Consider the following 17,483-nt stretch of genomic DNA (forward strand, 5'->3'; position numbering starts at 1 on the left):
TACTTTACCAACCGGAACACAGAAAAATTTCATTACCTTTTAGCTCATCCATCTGAAATTAGTAAAATATTTCACGTTCCAGGGTATAAAAAAGGCGGACTTGCACGGACCAGAGTTAAAGTAGGTAATTTATTTAATCAGGCGTTACTTTGCGGATGAACTAAAAACAATTACTTTGCTCACACGCGACCAAAGAGTTAAAGTAGAGAAGGCTAGTCTAGGGTTAAAAAGTGTCAAAATGTATAGAACTGTCAAATTAGTCAGTCATCGTAAAATCATGGTTAATGATTTATTTTTTTAATCCTAGGCCGTGCAAGTGGCCTCAACACATTAATAAGTAGCCAGAGTCTCGACATACTATGTTTTATTCGCCTCACGGCGGCTCACAACATTACACATTTCACAGTTTCAATATTCAACAAGAACTAGGAATAAGTCAATAGTATACTACTACCTAACAGTGGACCAGTCGCTTCCTAACTTAACACAAGCAATACATATTTTAAATGTTCGTCAAAATATTTCTGTCTCAGTCAATTAGATAGAACTAATATATGTATATATATTATATATCTCCTCATCCACAAACGCTTGCTTCATAAGCTGATGTTAACAATATTCTGTCCCTTTGAGATTTGTCTTCACAAGACAGAGACAAAACATAATTTAGCTAAATTAAATTTGGAGCGTTGTATGAATAAAGAGATTAGATTAAAGTATAAATATTATTTCCATAAATACATATTTAAGTTAGCAAACAATATTCCTAATAGATTTACACACGTATCGATATAATAAAAGGAAACTTTAGCGCGTCTGAAACGGTAATTCCAAATGTTTCACAAGAAAACTATTCCCGGGTTTTAGGAGTATTTTTTTAACTTATTTTCTATTGGTCTTTATTTCATTGCCATAATCGTGGTACTTAATGTGACCATACAGGTGGTTACAAAAATACTCCTATAGCAGAGGGTAGGTCAAATGTTCCCTTGTAAAGATTTCATTGACAAATGAAACCGCGTATGACTCTATCTATAACTTAGGTACGGAAAATATTTTTCAATAACAAAATATAATTTAGTGCAACCATATTTTAATAAAAGTATTCTTACCTATGCATCCCTAAAGTGGCAAGTGTCAATAAACATATAAACAACTCATCCTTTCTGACCCTTAATAAGGTAGAGGCGATTTAGCGACCACTTGCATTGAGTTGGAAACTGAACCTTATTAATATCAGAATACGTCACAATTTCCATTGTAATTATTGACTACCTTTAAAAATATTCTTTGTCAGGTATGTATTCGATAGGTGCTTTTGATTCTGTGGTAGTATGCTCCAATAAATAGGGACTTATTAAGGGTTAAAACAGTCTACGTCAATTCAGTTTGATTGATATGACAAGTCCACTAGAGTTGCATATTTTTGTAACACATCGTAAAAAACATATTTGAACACAAAGTATACCGTAACTTTTTATTACATCAATAAAAGTCCAAACGCTACATCCAAAGTATTCATAATTACGAGTACAATTATAGATAATACATACATGAATCTGTATATTTTTTATGTTTGTAGATATATTAGAAAGCGCGGTCGAAGAACAACAACGATACCTAAAGCTACACTTAGAACTATTGATATGTTCTGTCACTCTACTTCACTATATATATGTATATTTATGATATGTCTCAATATGTTAACGTTAAAGTCACATTCATCTGATATGTTTCGTGTCCGAAGTCTTAGCAACCTTGACTATGCTTTATATTATAAACCTACATTATAGGCAGGTGACTTTTGTATATTACATTAAAAATATACTTTGATATATTGCAACGCGGATCCTAAAATTTCGATATAAGTACGATATAGCTTTACAGCCTCATATATTTTAATTATACACTATAACAATTATTTAAAACAGACGTATAGTATAGTATAGATATACTCTGAGGTGTAGAAGCACGATTACATTCAAAGTTAAAATTGGACAAGTGGTCGGGTGGGGGGACCAAGCCATAGTTATATATATATCATGAACACCAAGACACATATAGTTTATATCATAACGTTACCTACTAAGGGTTCACACAAGTAAATTCCGTGATGTGTTCAGTCACTTGCCCTGAATCGTGCGCAGCTATAGATCGTGCTCACATACACATCTATATTTACTATACCTATGTGCAGTCTGGGAACAAATATATCTGCACACGGCGAGTTTATAGGCCTATAGCCTGATGTATCAATTACGATATTTGCACTTTGTTGCGGCAAAATATATTCATTCGAGCTAAGTAAATACAAGTAGGTACATCGCGGAAGATATTTATAATCTGCCGTTTGATATGTTTCATAAAGCATCGTTAATTTAATAAAATATATCCATAAAACTAACGCTAATTCCGTACCGAATCGAACCGAACAATATCTACTTAATAAAAATAAATTATATTTACAAATATTTTTTTCGCTCATTTTAAGCTAGACTTTTAAAACAATAACATCCTATATTGCATTAATAAATTGCAGCTTAGGTTTTTTCTACACATCGTTACAGCGTGCAATTCTCTATGAGGGCATTTGAAATTGATACAATTTCATAAATACTGTTCGACTCGTCTGTGCGCGCGCGCCGCCCGCGCGGCCCGAGGGTGCCGCCGCCGGCGCGCGCTACGATAGTACCTATGAAGCACGCAACACATATGAGCTCGTCTCCTACTTTAATTGACTTAAATAAGGAATCTTCTTTAATATAAATAATGTATATAATATCTCTTCTAACAGTTAAAATTCACATTCTGATATGTATGAGTTTCGTTTATACAATTACGCGTATTACGCTATAGCATTTAGATATGAGTACGTACAAACATACCGTACATTATTGCGATCACATTATCATAGATGTACGACCTACTGCTCGCTAGTTCTTAACGGCTAGAGATATAAACGTCGTCGGTTTACAAAAGTGCGGAAGAAGACACCTAGTTGAGCATAACAAACCGTCTAAACACACTTAGTAGGGGTAGGTGTCGTCTCAGAAAGCGGTCTGTTTGCCGAGGGGTTGGAGGGGGGGCGGGGCGGGGCTGGAGCCGAAGAGGGGGGTGGGTCCGTCGTTGGGGTCGTCGAGGTCGTCGTCGGGCTCGAGGGCGGGGTTGATTCTGCCGGAGCGCTCGTCGGGCCCGACCAGCGTGCTGGCGGCGCCGTACAGCCGCCCCGGCACGCCGCCCAGCACCGACATCTGCTCGCCGGCTTCTGACGGCTCGTCCACGCGGCCCATGTCCTCGGGGATGTTCACCACGCAGTTGAAGTAGTCGGACTCCGGGGAGAGGTACCCCGAGTTGAAGAGGTACCTGAGGGAGAGATTTTATATCATTAAAACTGAACTTAAAACTGTTTGACTAAGGGGCTGTTTCACCATCCATTGATTAGTGTTAACTGACGGTTAAATGTGATGCCGTCTCTATTTGTTTTGTTCTAATAGACGGAGACGGCATCACATTTAACCGTCGGTTAACGCTAATCAATGGATGGTGAAACAGCCCCTAAATCTATACTTAGCTAGAAAAAAATAACCAAGTACAAGTAGGATTCACGCGCTGAGGGTCCCGTACAGTCAAGGGGAAATTCTCAAAAGATTGATTTATATATTAAATACTAGCTGTTGCTCGCGGCTTCGCCCCCGTTCCAGTCTTTTCTTTTTTTAATTTTTTACGCACACAAAAAAAATATATAAAATTCGGTGTCGTCGTTCGGAAGTTATGCTCGTACATACATGACAACGATTCATTTTTATTTATACCTACAGATATAACTTATGTCATACTTATATAATCTAAGAGATAGAAGAAAGAAGAGAAGAAGAAGATGGAAGATATATTGGTATTTGTTAATGAAGTATTATTTGACGAATTTATTATTATTTATGTAGTTCATTGATATCGGAGTAAATAGCCTGAGTAAATAAGAAAATATCTTAACATTACAAAGCCTGATAACCAATCACAATATCTGCAGAAGCGAAGACAATCAAAACGATCGCAGTCTTCAATTTCTCGCTCACGACTCTATGGCATGTGGGTATGATTAAGCTGCCATCACCGATCGGACCATTTAGTTGTCGTCTCAGAATTAACGACAGGAGGTAATAGCTCCAACTGCGCCAGAAGTCGTGATCCATTCCCTCTTACGGCATAAAATCGTCACGTATCGTCAGATTTAGACGCAAGGGACGTCATTGTTTATGTAGTCCTGGTATTTTTGTTTAGTTTCAATTTTATAGTCTACGAGTTCGACTTCAAATTAGAAGGGAATACTATTTTGTCAAAGAGCGATGGAACGAAGCATTCTCAATATGAAAATGAAAGATAGGGAAACGAAGTACGAATATAAGAAAGATAACAAATGTAATAGATGGCTTAGAACATTGTAAGCAATTAAAGTGGAAATGGGTGGTCACGTGGCACGTATGAACAAAAGTAAATGGACAAACAAAGTAACTACATGGATTGGGCCAAATAACAAACGAAACAGAGGACGACCAAAAGAGAGATGGATAGACGAGATAAATAGAATAGCCGGACGAACTGGATTTCAAAAGCAGCACATAGAGCTAAATAGATGGGCATGGAAGAGGTTTTTACTCGTAGAGAGGCCCTTAATAATAATAAAATTTGAACATTTTTTTATTTTTCAAAATCAATGATACAAATATTAGTGATGCACGATATGAAATTATTATAAAATTGCTATGAGAATAATATGAAATTGTTACGAAATTACTATTTAATTATTATTGTCTGAATTATGGTTATTAAGGAAATAAATGGGGCTTTATTATTATTACTACTTTATGCGGGTCAATCGCACGAGGTCGTACGCCTACCGCTCGTGCTCCAACTTAGTCCCCATCCTCGGTTGTCATCAGGGGTGATTGTGGTAAAACGCAAACCTATTTCTGTACTTATACAAAAAAAACTCCACTTTACCTAAAGGAAAAAATAGCTGTGTACGTTGCCGCCACTCAAAAATTGGCCCAACGGTGGCCCGTTCTATATACAATTTGACCTGCCACTTAAGTTTGGCAATTCTTCGAGCTATAGCTCTATTGAGTATGTCTTGATTATCTAATGGAATATGAATAAGCAAAATGAACTTGCCGAGTTTATTTAAAATGAATTGCTTTGTGAATCTCGTTCTTTTTCACACTCACGCTGCATAATGGAAAATGAAAGTATCCAGAGCGTTATAAAATCGACATAAAGACCTCGTACAATACCTAGAAAGTACTCAATTGCGAAATTCCGGTTTGTAACAATATGAGTGATGAATCTTATTCCAGTGAATATTAATGTACGCGCACACAAACGGACATATCCCATCGGACGTACGTAGCCGACATTTTATGAAATAACATTATTGAATCAACTTCTGCCAGCAGTGTTTCCGGACAACTATGACATCGGGGCTTTCAGGAAAAGGGCTTTTACTCTCTTAAAAGGCCGGCAACGGACCAACGGCTCTCCTTGAGTGGTTGGTACATGGGCGGTGGTAATCATTCCCCATTAGATGACCCGCTTGCTCGTGCCTCCCTCTCACAATAAAAAAAATAAGTAAGTTTGTTATAAGTACCTACTGATTTTATAAGTTACGTAAATTATCAGCAAAACAAAAAGCCATTTCCTTAGCTTAATGATACAGCACGTCGAATAAATTTGCGCTAATTTGTAAAGGACTTTCGAGAAAGATGAAACACAAAATTAGTAATAGAAATTGATGACAATAATTTTCAAAAATGTCGACTAATTGTGTTGGTATGAATGTTTCACAAATGAGGACTCAAATAATTATAATATTTATAGAGTCCTCCAATTGAATTGTTTCCTCTCAAATTGTATCCTCTTTTAATAATTCTCGCAAATTACAAGACAAATTTGAAGCTGAGAAGCGGACGACGTAAATTACATTAAATGTCGCTTTCTGTTAGCCTCGCTCAGGCTGCTAACTTGTTGGAAATCACCAAACAAAATGAAATGATTGGTATTATTCGTTGTTATATTGAATTAAAGTGGTATTCAATGTAATTTCATTATTAACGTATTTTTACATAAAAATAAAAATAATGCAACGTATTTTTGATGATCCCAAAACCTTTCAGGTGAAATAATATCTTGTGATCTAAATTATACTCTGCCAGCACAAAGCAGTGTTGTGATGAACTCGCCTCATGCTGATATTTTAAATAAATCCGATGTTTAATTGTTTTTATATAATGTTTTTTTTATGTTCTCTGTATTTTGCAAAGAGCGAATAAATATTTATAAATCTATTAAAATGCATAACCTCATAAAGCAAAAAGCAAAGTATGCTGATTTTGGACCATTTCGTGATCGTGACACGTACTTTTATTTGTTTATTTTATTTTTGTAATGTCACAAATAAATGTTCCCATTCTTTTCTTCTTTATTTTAGAATCAAATTATATTTTATAGTTCATATGACTAAAGCTTAAAGTTTCACACTACACACGAAAGTCAGTCCATGAAGGTCTAAATATTTAGCTATGACCTCAAAGATTGTAACAAGGCTTACATGCGTTGGTTACATAACTCCGTAGTGTTAAAGACACAAGAAGAATTAATTACCTGTGATTTTATACGAATTTTGGTGAAACAAAAATTTTAAAGAATGGAATATATTAGAATAAACTGAATTCCGCCAAATTTTAGAAGATTTTTTTTTAGCTGTTGTGAAGAGAAAAGATTAACATGCGCCTGTTTATCTGTTTTATTTAAGTACGTCTCTACGTTTGGTAAGCTGCGAATCGATTATGAAATAACATGGTGTGATTATGAAATAACATGGTGTGAAAATAAGACCCCAAATGGTTTTAATTTGTGCATTTCCTAAGCTCACGGTAGCTAAACCCTGGCTCGCCTTGGCTTGCTTGCTTGCGTGGCTTGACCCCCGCCCCTGCTTCAGAGATCACAAGTCAAACCATTGGGCTATCGCGATCCTCATCTTCTGGATCATGAAGCATCAGCTACAAGTGGTGATGCGGAGTACTCACACTGACAGCCAGGATATGAAGGCCAGCGTGAACAGCGACATCACCATTGCCATTGTCCGGAACGGGAACAGCTGGACCTGTTCAACAACAATTATCATACTTTAATAAATCTACATTATAATGCATTTGTTCAGTTGCTATTAACAATAAAAACATTACAAAATACAACTCAATAATACAATAAACTAAAACTATGAACAAACAGGTTGTCAAGATTTTCTGCCACAGGAATTGGCTCTAGGCCCCTGACCGCATTATCTCTCTGTACTGCATCCTAGTCCGAAGCCAGAACCAAACGGGCAGACAAATTTTTAGCAAATACATTATTAGTGTCTTAAATTCTGACCATGGTCCCATTGTCTCAAAAGCAAGTGTCACCAACTCATATACCAAGGTATATGAGTTAACAAGTTAAAGCAGAATATTTGCGGAGCTTGTTTATTGAAGCCTGCTCGGCATCCGCTCCCACCTTGAACGCGGTGCTTTGTCCTACACCAGAGATCTACCCAAAGCCCACATAAAATTCAATTTCTTCGAGCCGACATTGTATAACCGGAGATTTCACTTCTACATGTTGGATAAAAGCCACCTAGTCGACAGGGTCCCAGCCGGGGTAGCGCACGAGACGTTGTAGTCTCAGCATCTCGCCACCGGTGGCCGCGCCAGCAGCACCGCTCCAAGCTAGACACCAACCTATCCGCATGGCACCCACCTCGTTGACGGGGTCCCACCCGGGGTAGTGCACGAGCGGCGGCAGCCCCAGCATCTTCTCGCCGCCGGTGAGCCGCACCAGCAGCGCCACGATGTACGCCGCCAGCGAGCCGTACGTGTTGCAGTACTTCTTGAAGTGCACCACCATCAGCAGCTGCGGGAACAGGATCACGTACACCAGGTCCGAGCACATCGACCTGCAGGAAGGAAGGACGTAGGAGTCGTTGGCACATAAAACGCGTACATAACGCTTACAATTTAGTGAAGGAAGTATGGCGGACTTGGGTTCGCGAAGACGGTGTTTTTACCCTTGACCCAAAAAGAGGGGTGTTATAAGTTTGACCCCTATGTGTGTGTCTATCTGTCTGTGTGTCTGTCTGAGGCACCGTAGCTCTTAAATGGGTGAACCGATTTGAATGAAAGCAGGTTTTCTAGCAATGGTTCTTAGACATGTTTCATCAAAATCGGTTCAGCCGTTTTTGAGATATTGAACTTTGAAGTGACAAAGTCGTGGGCTTTGCGACTTTAGTTAGGTGATAGATTCGTCTATTAAATAGACTATTTTAAGTGTATTGGGCTTAAGGCGTTAGTATGCTAGCCCAACTCCTGACAAACGAATAAGACTTCTTCGATACAAATACCAGATCTAGCGCACAGCACAGCTCCGGTGGCAACAGCTGAGCGGAGCGAGGATAGGTAAATGAAACGTTTCTATTGGTTCATGTCAACACATTCCTCCCCAACACATCCTCGCACATCTCTGGTGGAAACACAGCTTTAATGGTAATGGTATTGCAGGGATCTTTCGGGTGAGCTGTAGTATATGGCTACTTAAAAATGACAATGTTCAACCTTTTACAGTAACACAATAGTTTACTGTAACATCAACGCATATTGCTTGGTAAGCGCCACATCAATGTCTATAAATAGTACTAATAAAATCAGATAATATCATTCCACACCCTCGTATTACCGCCAACCCCTTTACAGTATCAAGCTGTCTGATGAAGCGAGCTAACCCTTTTTTTTTGCGATGTGAAAATGCTTTATGCATACTTCCGTGGAAAGTTATGTGGGACTCTCTGAACTTAGCATACCCACTAAAAACACATCGGCGTTTCTCCACTCTGCCGTTATGGGAGCGCCATGGGATCGCGGACATTCAACCATGAAAGCGAGCTAACCCTAACTTACTTGAAGTTAAGGCTATTAGGTACATGAACATGCGTGCTCTGATTCAACAGCACGGTCCCAGCCTCGCGCAAGAGCCACTCACCGTGGCGCCAGCGCAGCCATGGTTTAGGGCAGTGTTATCGATTGCGAAATACGAGCACTTATGCGGTCTGGATTCTCGGCTATGTCAAATAAGATCCGGCGGAGTTTTGAAACTTCACAGACTAGCTAAAATAACAGGTCGTTTTGTATGAAACTTTGTATCAAAATATCTCATTCTCAATATTAAAATACTGCCGTAATTAATATCACTAATATTATAAATGCGAAAGTTTGTAAGTCTGTTTGTTCGTTTGATGGTTTGTTTGTTTGTTATTCTATCACGTCGAAACTGCTGAGCTGATTTAGATGAAATTCGGTACACAGATAGTTTGAGTTACAGGGAAGGATATAGGATAGTTTTTATACCGGGAAACTACATAGTTCCCGCGGGATAGGGATAAACGAATCCTACGCAGACGGAGTCTCGGGCAACAGACTAGTTTATAAATAAGTTATTCTTGTACTCACACTATCTGTTCAGCAGTTTAAACGCTGAGGACGATGACTGAGACGATGAAGTAACAAACAAACAAACCAACAGACTTACAAGCTTTCGCATTTATAATATTAATGGGATATGTTTATTTTTTTAATACACCCTAATGACTTCGCCCAGTCTACTACTTGGTTATTTTACGACCTTGACATTCTACTACCTGGTTATTTTACGACCTTGACATTCTACTACCTGGTTATTTTACGACCTTGACATTCTACTACCTGGTTATTTTACGATCTTGACATTCTACTACCTGGTTATTTTACGATCTTGACATTCTACTACTTGGTTATTTTACGATCTTGACATTGTACTACCTGGTTATTTTACGACCTGGACACCTGGACATTTTACGACCTTGACGTAAGACGCCGGACTATTTCGACTACCTGGTTGATAGTAATATTGACATTCTACCACTTGGTTATTTTACGATCTTGACATTGTACTACCTGGTCATTCTACAACCTGGACACCTGGACATTTTACGACTTTGACGTAAGACGCCGGAGGGCTATCTTCGACGGTCGCCGCGGTGCTGATAGTAATATTAAATCACTTTATACTCTACTCTGATGCAATTTCAATATGTATTGCTGTTGATCCTTTTGCAACGCACTCAGCGCCGCCATAACATAACAGGCGGTAACTTTAACGCGTCGATCCGCTCCGTTACGGGGGAGGACACATGACGCACACCGCATTTATAATAGGATTATAGTATTATATAATATAGAATATTTATATAATTACGGTTTTGCCGCGCGCTTGTTTCCTCGCGCTGTTACATTTTTAACTGACATTTTAGCCTATGTACTCTTGGGCCCATAAACTATCTCTATGCCAAAAATCGCGTCGATCCGTCGCTCCGTTACGTCGTGGAAGACGGACAAACACACAAACATACAAACACACTTTCGCATTTATAATATTATAGTATATAGTAAGTATATGGATATAAACACACAGTGTATTCCATTTAGAAAGGTTAGTGAACCAAGACGAAAAAAGCACAGATAATGTAATACAAAAAACGATCCTACTATTTTTTTTTTCAAAGGGCCGGCTATGCTTGCTTAAGTCAACTTATGTTAAGGGAGTCCATGGGCGACAATGATTGCTTTCCATCAGGTAGCCCGCCTGATCGTTTTCCCCATCATATAAAAAAAATCGTCCAAGTCTCTGACTGCAGGGTACAGGGCTCATAGAAGAAAAAGACTTAGGCTGTAGTTCCCACGCAAGCCCATTTCTGATTGAGAACTCCACATATACCATTAAATCGCTTCACAGATAAGTTTATATAAATAAATAAATTTAGGTTAGCTCACGACCGCTGAGTTCTCCTTCACATAAAAGCTCAATGGTAAAATTTCCTCAAATGAAGTCCGAAAAACTAACCCGGGCTCGAACCCACGACTCACTGCTTGAGAGGCTGGTCAAACCACTAAGCTCCCACGGTGTTTTCGCAGTTATTCTAACTATAAATAGTTATGGCCATGACTTTACCTACCCGTTGGCCCCGGTCGTGTCCGAGCATAACACTTTCATTACGGAAATTAAACATTTTCCTGGCATTATGATAACAACATTTTCCGCCGCGAATGAAACGAAGGGGGCTTTTTCATTAGTTTTAATTAAGGAGCTATGTTCTGTCCATTAGAACGTTGACGTAACATTCAGCCAAAATTCTATTAATGTATTAACGCAGACGTTTTCCAAATTCAAATTCAAATGATTTATTCAGTAAATAGGCCGCAATGGGCACTTTACACGTATTTTTTTAAACTACCAGCGCTTTTCATTGCCAAGAAGAATGCGCCGCAAGAAACTTGGCAGAAAGACATTTTTTCATAATAATATAATTACAAATAAAATTTCAACCGGTAGGCCGCGTATGTTTTCAGGTGTGCCGTGATTGCCGCGAAGTGTATGCTGCATTGACATTGAATAGCTATTTTAATAAGAAAATAGTACGAAAACAACGGGAACTATATTTTCTGTCACTTAAGTTTAGATTTGTCACTAAACTGCGATATCCTAATTATTATTGTCTATTACATAAGTGGATTTCTATTTCTATGATCGCTTCACTGTAGAGCCGTTACGGGGTACTACGGGGCTATGAATAGTATTTTAAAAGTGTTAAAACAGCACTCTTTTCCTCTTTTATTTATTCTCTAACGAAACAAAACTATATTTTTCCTCAAAACCAGCCAGTTACAACTTTAGAAAATGTTGCAAAACTCGTTAAAAGCTTAGCTCACAAATCAATGTGTTGGTGTTATAAGAGTTCATTTTCAATTTAAGCACTAGTATTTTAATACCGGGGGTGGAAGGGAGGAGGAAGGGGTGACTGATCGAATTTCAATTATCAGCCACCACCCCGTTATATCCGGCGGTATGGATTTGAATCCCGACCGGATTGTGAAGTTTAAAATTCTCAGATTAGCACGGATTGCGGCGCAGCAAGCTCTAACGACTGTTTTAGCAAGTTTTTATTTTACGTATTATGGTTGGACGAAAGTATGTATGTACGAGTATTCTATGTTGACGGCCAGATAGCCAAGCGGTTAGAGAACCTGACCATGAAGCTTGCGGTTACGGTATCACACCACTGCTACCTACATTCACATCCTTTTGCAACTCTTGTTTCTCTTTGTTCGACAGCGCACTTTCCCATCAAACAAATGCCGCCAAATGAATTTTGCCGCCAAACCATGTCAAAAATAAGATTACGCAGCAATGTGGGACGCGGCACCTTTTGGCTTGCTTCTTTACAATTTTCTGTATGTTCTAGAAACAATTTTATTTTGCTAACATTGTTTATTTACAAACGTATATTATTAATTTAATTAGATAGATAGATAAAATTCATACTAATAAAACCGGCTTCCTCTTCCAAAGGTAGGACAGCGGGGGGGTCTTTGGGCGAAGAAAAAGTATGCTCTTAGGTCGCCAAAGACGACACTTCTTTTATAAACTTTTTTGTGTCGGACGACCAAGGCCCAAAGGTTTCGACCGCAAGTGCTACGTATAGTGTAAAGCCGGACCTCATGACATTGCATTCTCATCATAACTCAGACTATAAATCACGGCTAAAAATAGATTCCTTAACTTTTCTATTTATTATTCATAACGTACTCAACAAAGAATAAACTGAAGTTTTTGCTGTTCGACGCTGTCACGCGAGGGTCACGTCACGTCTAACTTATTCCAGCTTTTTGCGAAGCTTGTGCCTAACATAAACAACCTCCGTAGAACCACGAGATCGATAGGTACGCAAAAGCCTAAAAATACACCCCAAAGAATTATGCGTCACCCTTTTCAACGTATCTGATAAAAAAGGTATTCCGCAGATAACGAGTATTGTAGAGGTTTTTGCCGTGAAGAGCTCTGCTCTCCGGTTTTCCGAACAATCTATCAATATTTTATTCGTTCACGAATTTCTAAACCACTTGACGGACTGACAAATTGAGTTCGATCAATACGTTATTCGGAAACGTTATTCATGAACGTGCTTTGGGTGCGTATTGATCGCTACAACTCAAGCAGGTAGAAATTATTTGAATTGTGATATTTTAATTTTGATAATGTACCTACCTCTTACTGTGCGATTGTTTATGTCGTAGGTACTTCATGACAAAATTACAAGGACCTAGTAATCCTCGACTATGCCCAGCAGGGCTGGTGTCGTGCGGTCCCTCTGACACTTAAACTATTTAATACAAGAGCGAGAGGGACGTTACGATACGAACTTCGAGTTTCGAGTTTCGTAGTAGCCCTGCAGATTGTCCAGCCATAAGCCTCAGTAGCCAAGCTTAAAGTCATCAAACGTTGAGTGTCGATTGACCTGAAACCTTATTGTCTAATGCACTCGGGATCACAATCATTTTTACTACTTCTTTCTGTCACATGGTATAAGAGTAGGGTAGAAAGAGATTCTGAATGCAATCGCTAACGTCAGCGCGGACAATACGCCTGTATGTTCTACATCATTTACCTATTTATTTATTTAATTGATTGTTCTTTGTCCTTACTGACAATCAATGTCATACGAAGATACAGAGAAGTTATTGACTGTTGTGAAATAATGTTTATTTTAGATTTATGTATATCGCTTTGGCTAAGTAAATAGTCATATCACTAATAGTGTAATTTACTAGTTATTATGAACCTAATTTGTTTTAAATTCTGCAGTGTGAATAATTAAGATAAACTTTTTGATCTATTTTAGCCTGAAACACAGGGAATCCTAGTTCAGGCACACGTTTATATGTCCTAGTATATCCTATTGTATATTTAAATAATAATTACCGTGTACAATGTTATATGAATAAAATATTTGTATTTATGTGTATTTGTTTGTTGTCCATCTTGATATTTGTACTTATGACTAAAACGGTTAAAAATGAGAGCATGCCTAATTCATATTTTCACTTGTTCTTTTACTTTTATCAAAATTAATTGTGAGGATAGTCCTCAATTGAGAGATTTCTCTTTGGGCAGAGGCAGATGTTTAGCCTGGGGAAGTTGTATTTATGAGCTCAAGTTGAGAAACTTCGATGGCGCGATGTTCTCTGTGACGAGTTTATATGGAGCTGGGAGTCGCTATAAAGTAATGGATTAATTGAGGACACATGCGTCGCAAATTGTTTTTCATGTTTTGACGCGGAGTAGTAGGTAAAGCGTAAAAAACGCCTTAAGCCTTAACCGAACCATTATTAAAAAAATGATTTATTGGTCGTAATTGGATTGCATTTGGCAACCCTGCAGCACGTGCACAAACGCAGCGCCATTACGCTTGCGACACGACGAACGTGCGTACGCGCCTAACAGTGGCTCTTAGACCACCCATCGTCAAAGTGTGCTCCGTGTAGTCCCAGGGCTTCGCAAGACTACTGCAAGGGCTCCGGAAAGATACTGACCATAATTAAAATAAGTACGTATGGTGTACCGTAAGGCTGCAGAATACAACTTCCCATTAATCATCCATTATCCCAGCCTATATACGTCCCGATGCTGGGCACAGCCTCCTCGCAGAATGAGTAGAGATCATTTAAGGGGATAAGTTCGCCTTTGTATATGTATACCAACGTTTGCCGATTGTATTTGTTTCCTTTTTTACAATAAAGAGTTATAACGTTTTAAACTTTCGTGATTCTCACTCATAGTCAAAATACCATATACGGGACTTATCACGCTATTTTTCCACAAAAAAAAATTTTGCGTGATAAGTCCCGTATATGGTATTTTGACTATGAATAAAGAGATACATACATACATGCATACAATTTTAGAAAATTAAAAAAACACCTCGAAACATCTCGAGATATTGCTTATATTTGCTGCCTACCTTTTTCCTAGAAAACAACTTTGATCAACTTCGGATAGAGTTAAAAAAATCCTGAAAGAAGTATTCCGTTCAAAACTGCTATATACGCAAATGGATTTTCTACTTTCAACCACAATTTGAGAAGCACCTCAGGTGTGGCAACGATACAATACAATACAAAGAAGATTTATCAAACACCACAAGGCATTAGACACAGAAAAAAAGTCAACAAAAAAATACATACAGTAGGGTACACAAGACTGTCACTTAAAAGCGAAAAGTCTTCCAAACAGTCATTTAAATAAAGAAAGTAAAAGATACGTTGTTGATGTTGGGTTTCCAATCTCCACTGCACTTGACACTGAAGGGGAGCGAGCCCCCGACGCTTGGAACGCGCCTCTGAATATTAACACGAATCGAAGTTCATATTTACATAATCCCAACCGCTCCCACAATGTGACGGCAACTCAAATGTTATTACTATTCGTGAACATATTTGCAGTGAGCCACGTTCCTCATGCATGACCCTGCCCTAACGGCCTAAAATCATTCTAGTCTTTTAAGAGAAGTTTCCCTGCTCCATCGCGCGGCCGCGTTAGGTATTCGTTTGGGATATTGCTGTCTTTATCGCTCGTGACATAAGCGCTCGCAGCCGTCCCCCCCCCCATGCCTTCCGCAACGACGTCCGTCATTTATATCTGGATAGCTGAAGGCTTTACAAGATTTGGGCGGTTGAATTTTGGGTTTCGATGTCCTCATTATTATACGAAAAGTATCGAACAGAAATCAATGATATTTTACAATCAAGATATTCATTATATTTTCTATGCCTGTGGTGTTTTCAATTTTTGTAAAAATGCTTTATTAGTCTGTAATTCTCGTGCAAAGTTGTCATCTTTTTTTTGACAACTTTTGAGCTCCTGTAATTCTGATATTACACATTTATATGAAAATCTGAAAAACCACAGGCATACGTCTAGTCCATACATACAAAATGTCATCTATTTCTGTTGCCTAGTTTTCAAATGAGACCGACACTACGTTTGTATGGCGAATGGAACGAAGAGACTTCTCTTAAGGGGATACCCGGCCAAATTTTCTGTTTTCACGTCTTGAATATTGTATCCTTTAATTTCTGTACACGTGCAATATTTTACTTATTTATATAACTTCACTTCTCATGCTCGTAAAGTTCGTGTTTATGCTGGATCTAGGCGACATAATACTTAGTATATTTTTTATCGAGGGACTAAAATAAGCTTATACTCGTATATACCTGAGGTGGTTAGCCTAGTGTCTATTTGTCCGAGGGTTTATATTGACTTTTAGTCTCGAGGTGAAAACTGTCTGTGAAAGAATTAATGCTTTTCTTATTCCTCCAGTCCGTAAAACTTTCATATATAGGTTTTTAAATAAATCTTTCTAGATTTCAGCGGTAAAAGATTATCAATTATGTCTTTTGCTCTTTGCACTATCACTTGACGACATTGTGAGAATAATCAATTTACTTTAATCGTTTATGATTTACGCTCTACAATAATTTGAAAGTTTTCGCGGTAAGTAGTTTTTTTCCACCAAACACAGATATAACAAAATTGCATCGTCGAAATGGTATATTCACAAACTGGAATAAATAGAATGGCGCCACCTTCTATGCGGAAACAGCATAGAACTAAGACCACGTAGACTAAGAACGTAACATTTTCGTCATGAAAAAGGTCCACACACAATATTATTTTATGCCAAAAACTAAGCAAGTACGGCTGTTTAGTTTACCTAAGTCACTCGAAGTAAATTAAAAAAATAATTACTTTTACTCCCTAGGAACTAAAGTACTCCCTTTACTCCCGCCTCGTAAGGCTATATTGACCTACTTTTAGAGCATGAGAAGTGAAAAATGACTTTTTATGCTCTAGTCACAGTGTAAGAAAATGTAAAGTTCTTAGACTTTGCTCTAGTGTATGCACTAGAGCATAAAGTAAAATCTTCGTCTAAGACCAATATATGTAATCAATATAATAATTTTAAATTTATATAAAACTAAAAATCAATCAAATCAATCAAAATAAATCAATAAAACTAAAAAATATATAATTCCATCATTGATAATAATGCATGAAAAATAAAAGGTACCTAATAAGTAAACAATTGTTTCCACTGTTTTCAGTTTCATTTCATTTCTCGCAATCTAAGTGAAAAGCAGCGTGTAAAACTCGAGCATCAAACCATTTTCCCCTCGACGTATCTATCGACCCTCGCCATACCGGCTCGGGTAGCTATATGATCGTCTTGGGTAAAATGGCTCGTTTTATGCTCTTGTTGTACAATCTACTATTGAACCCTTCTCATAGTTTGTTATGTCACAACTTCACAATCGGCAAAAGGGATTGTAAAGGATTTGTTGCCACGTGCTCCCTATTACTATTGTTATTTTTATTTTTTCCATCTAATGTATTTTTATGTGTATCGAATATGTGTAAATAAATGTTTCACTCTCTAGTGTGTGTAAAGTGTAAACAATAAACACGCACGAAGCACGATTAAATTGGCGGACTAATTGAAATCCATGTAAAGCCACATGGCGGCT

General features: G+C 38.0%; 1 protein-coding gene across 1 annotated transcript in view; it reads right to left on the reverse strand.

The window, feature by feature from the left end:
* Positions 1–347: 347 nt before the first annotated feature.
* Positions 348–17,483, reverse strand: part of ChT (choline transporter) — a 46,657-nt gene continuing 29,521 nt past the window's right edge. The window contains exons 9-11 of the mRNA XM_074096694.1: positions 7,792–7,987; positions 7,080–7,156; positions 348–3,363 (exon numbers count right to left, since the gene is read on the reverse strand). Of these exons, the coding sequence (XP_073952795.1) occupies positions 3,048–3,363; positions 7,080–7,156; positions 7,792–7,987 (589 nt within the window). The 3' untranslated portion in view covers positions 348–3,047. The remainder of the gene's footprint in view (positions 3,364–7,079; positions 7,157–7,791; positions 7,988–17,483) is intronic.

Source organism: Choristoneura fumiferana, chromosome 13 (assembly GCF_025370935.1).
Source record: "Choristoneura fumiferana chromosome 13, NRCan_CFum_1, whole genome shotgun sequence".
Taxonomy (NCBI): Eukaryota; Metazoa; Arthropoda; class Insecta; order Lepidoptera; family Tortricidae; genus Choristoneura; species Choristoneura fumiferana.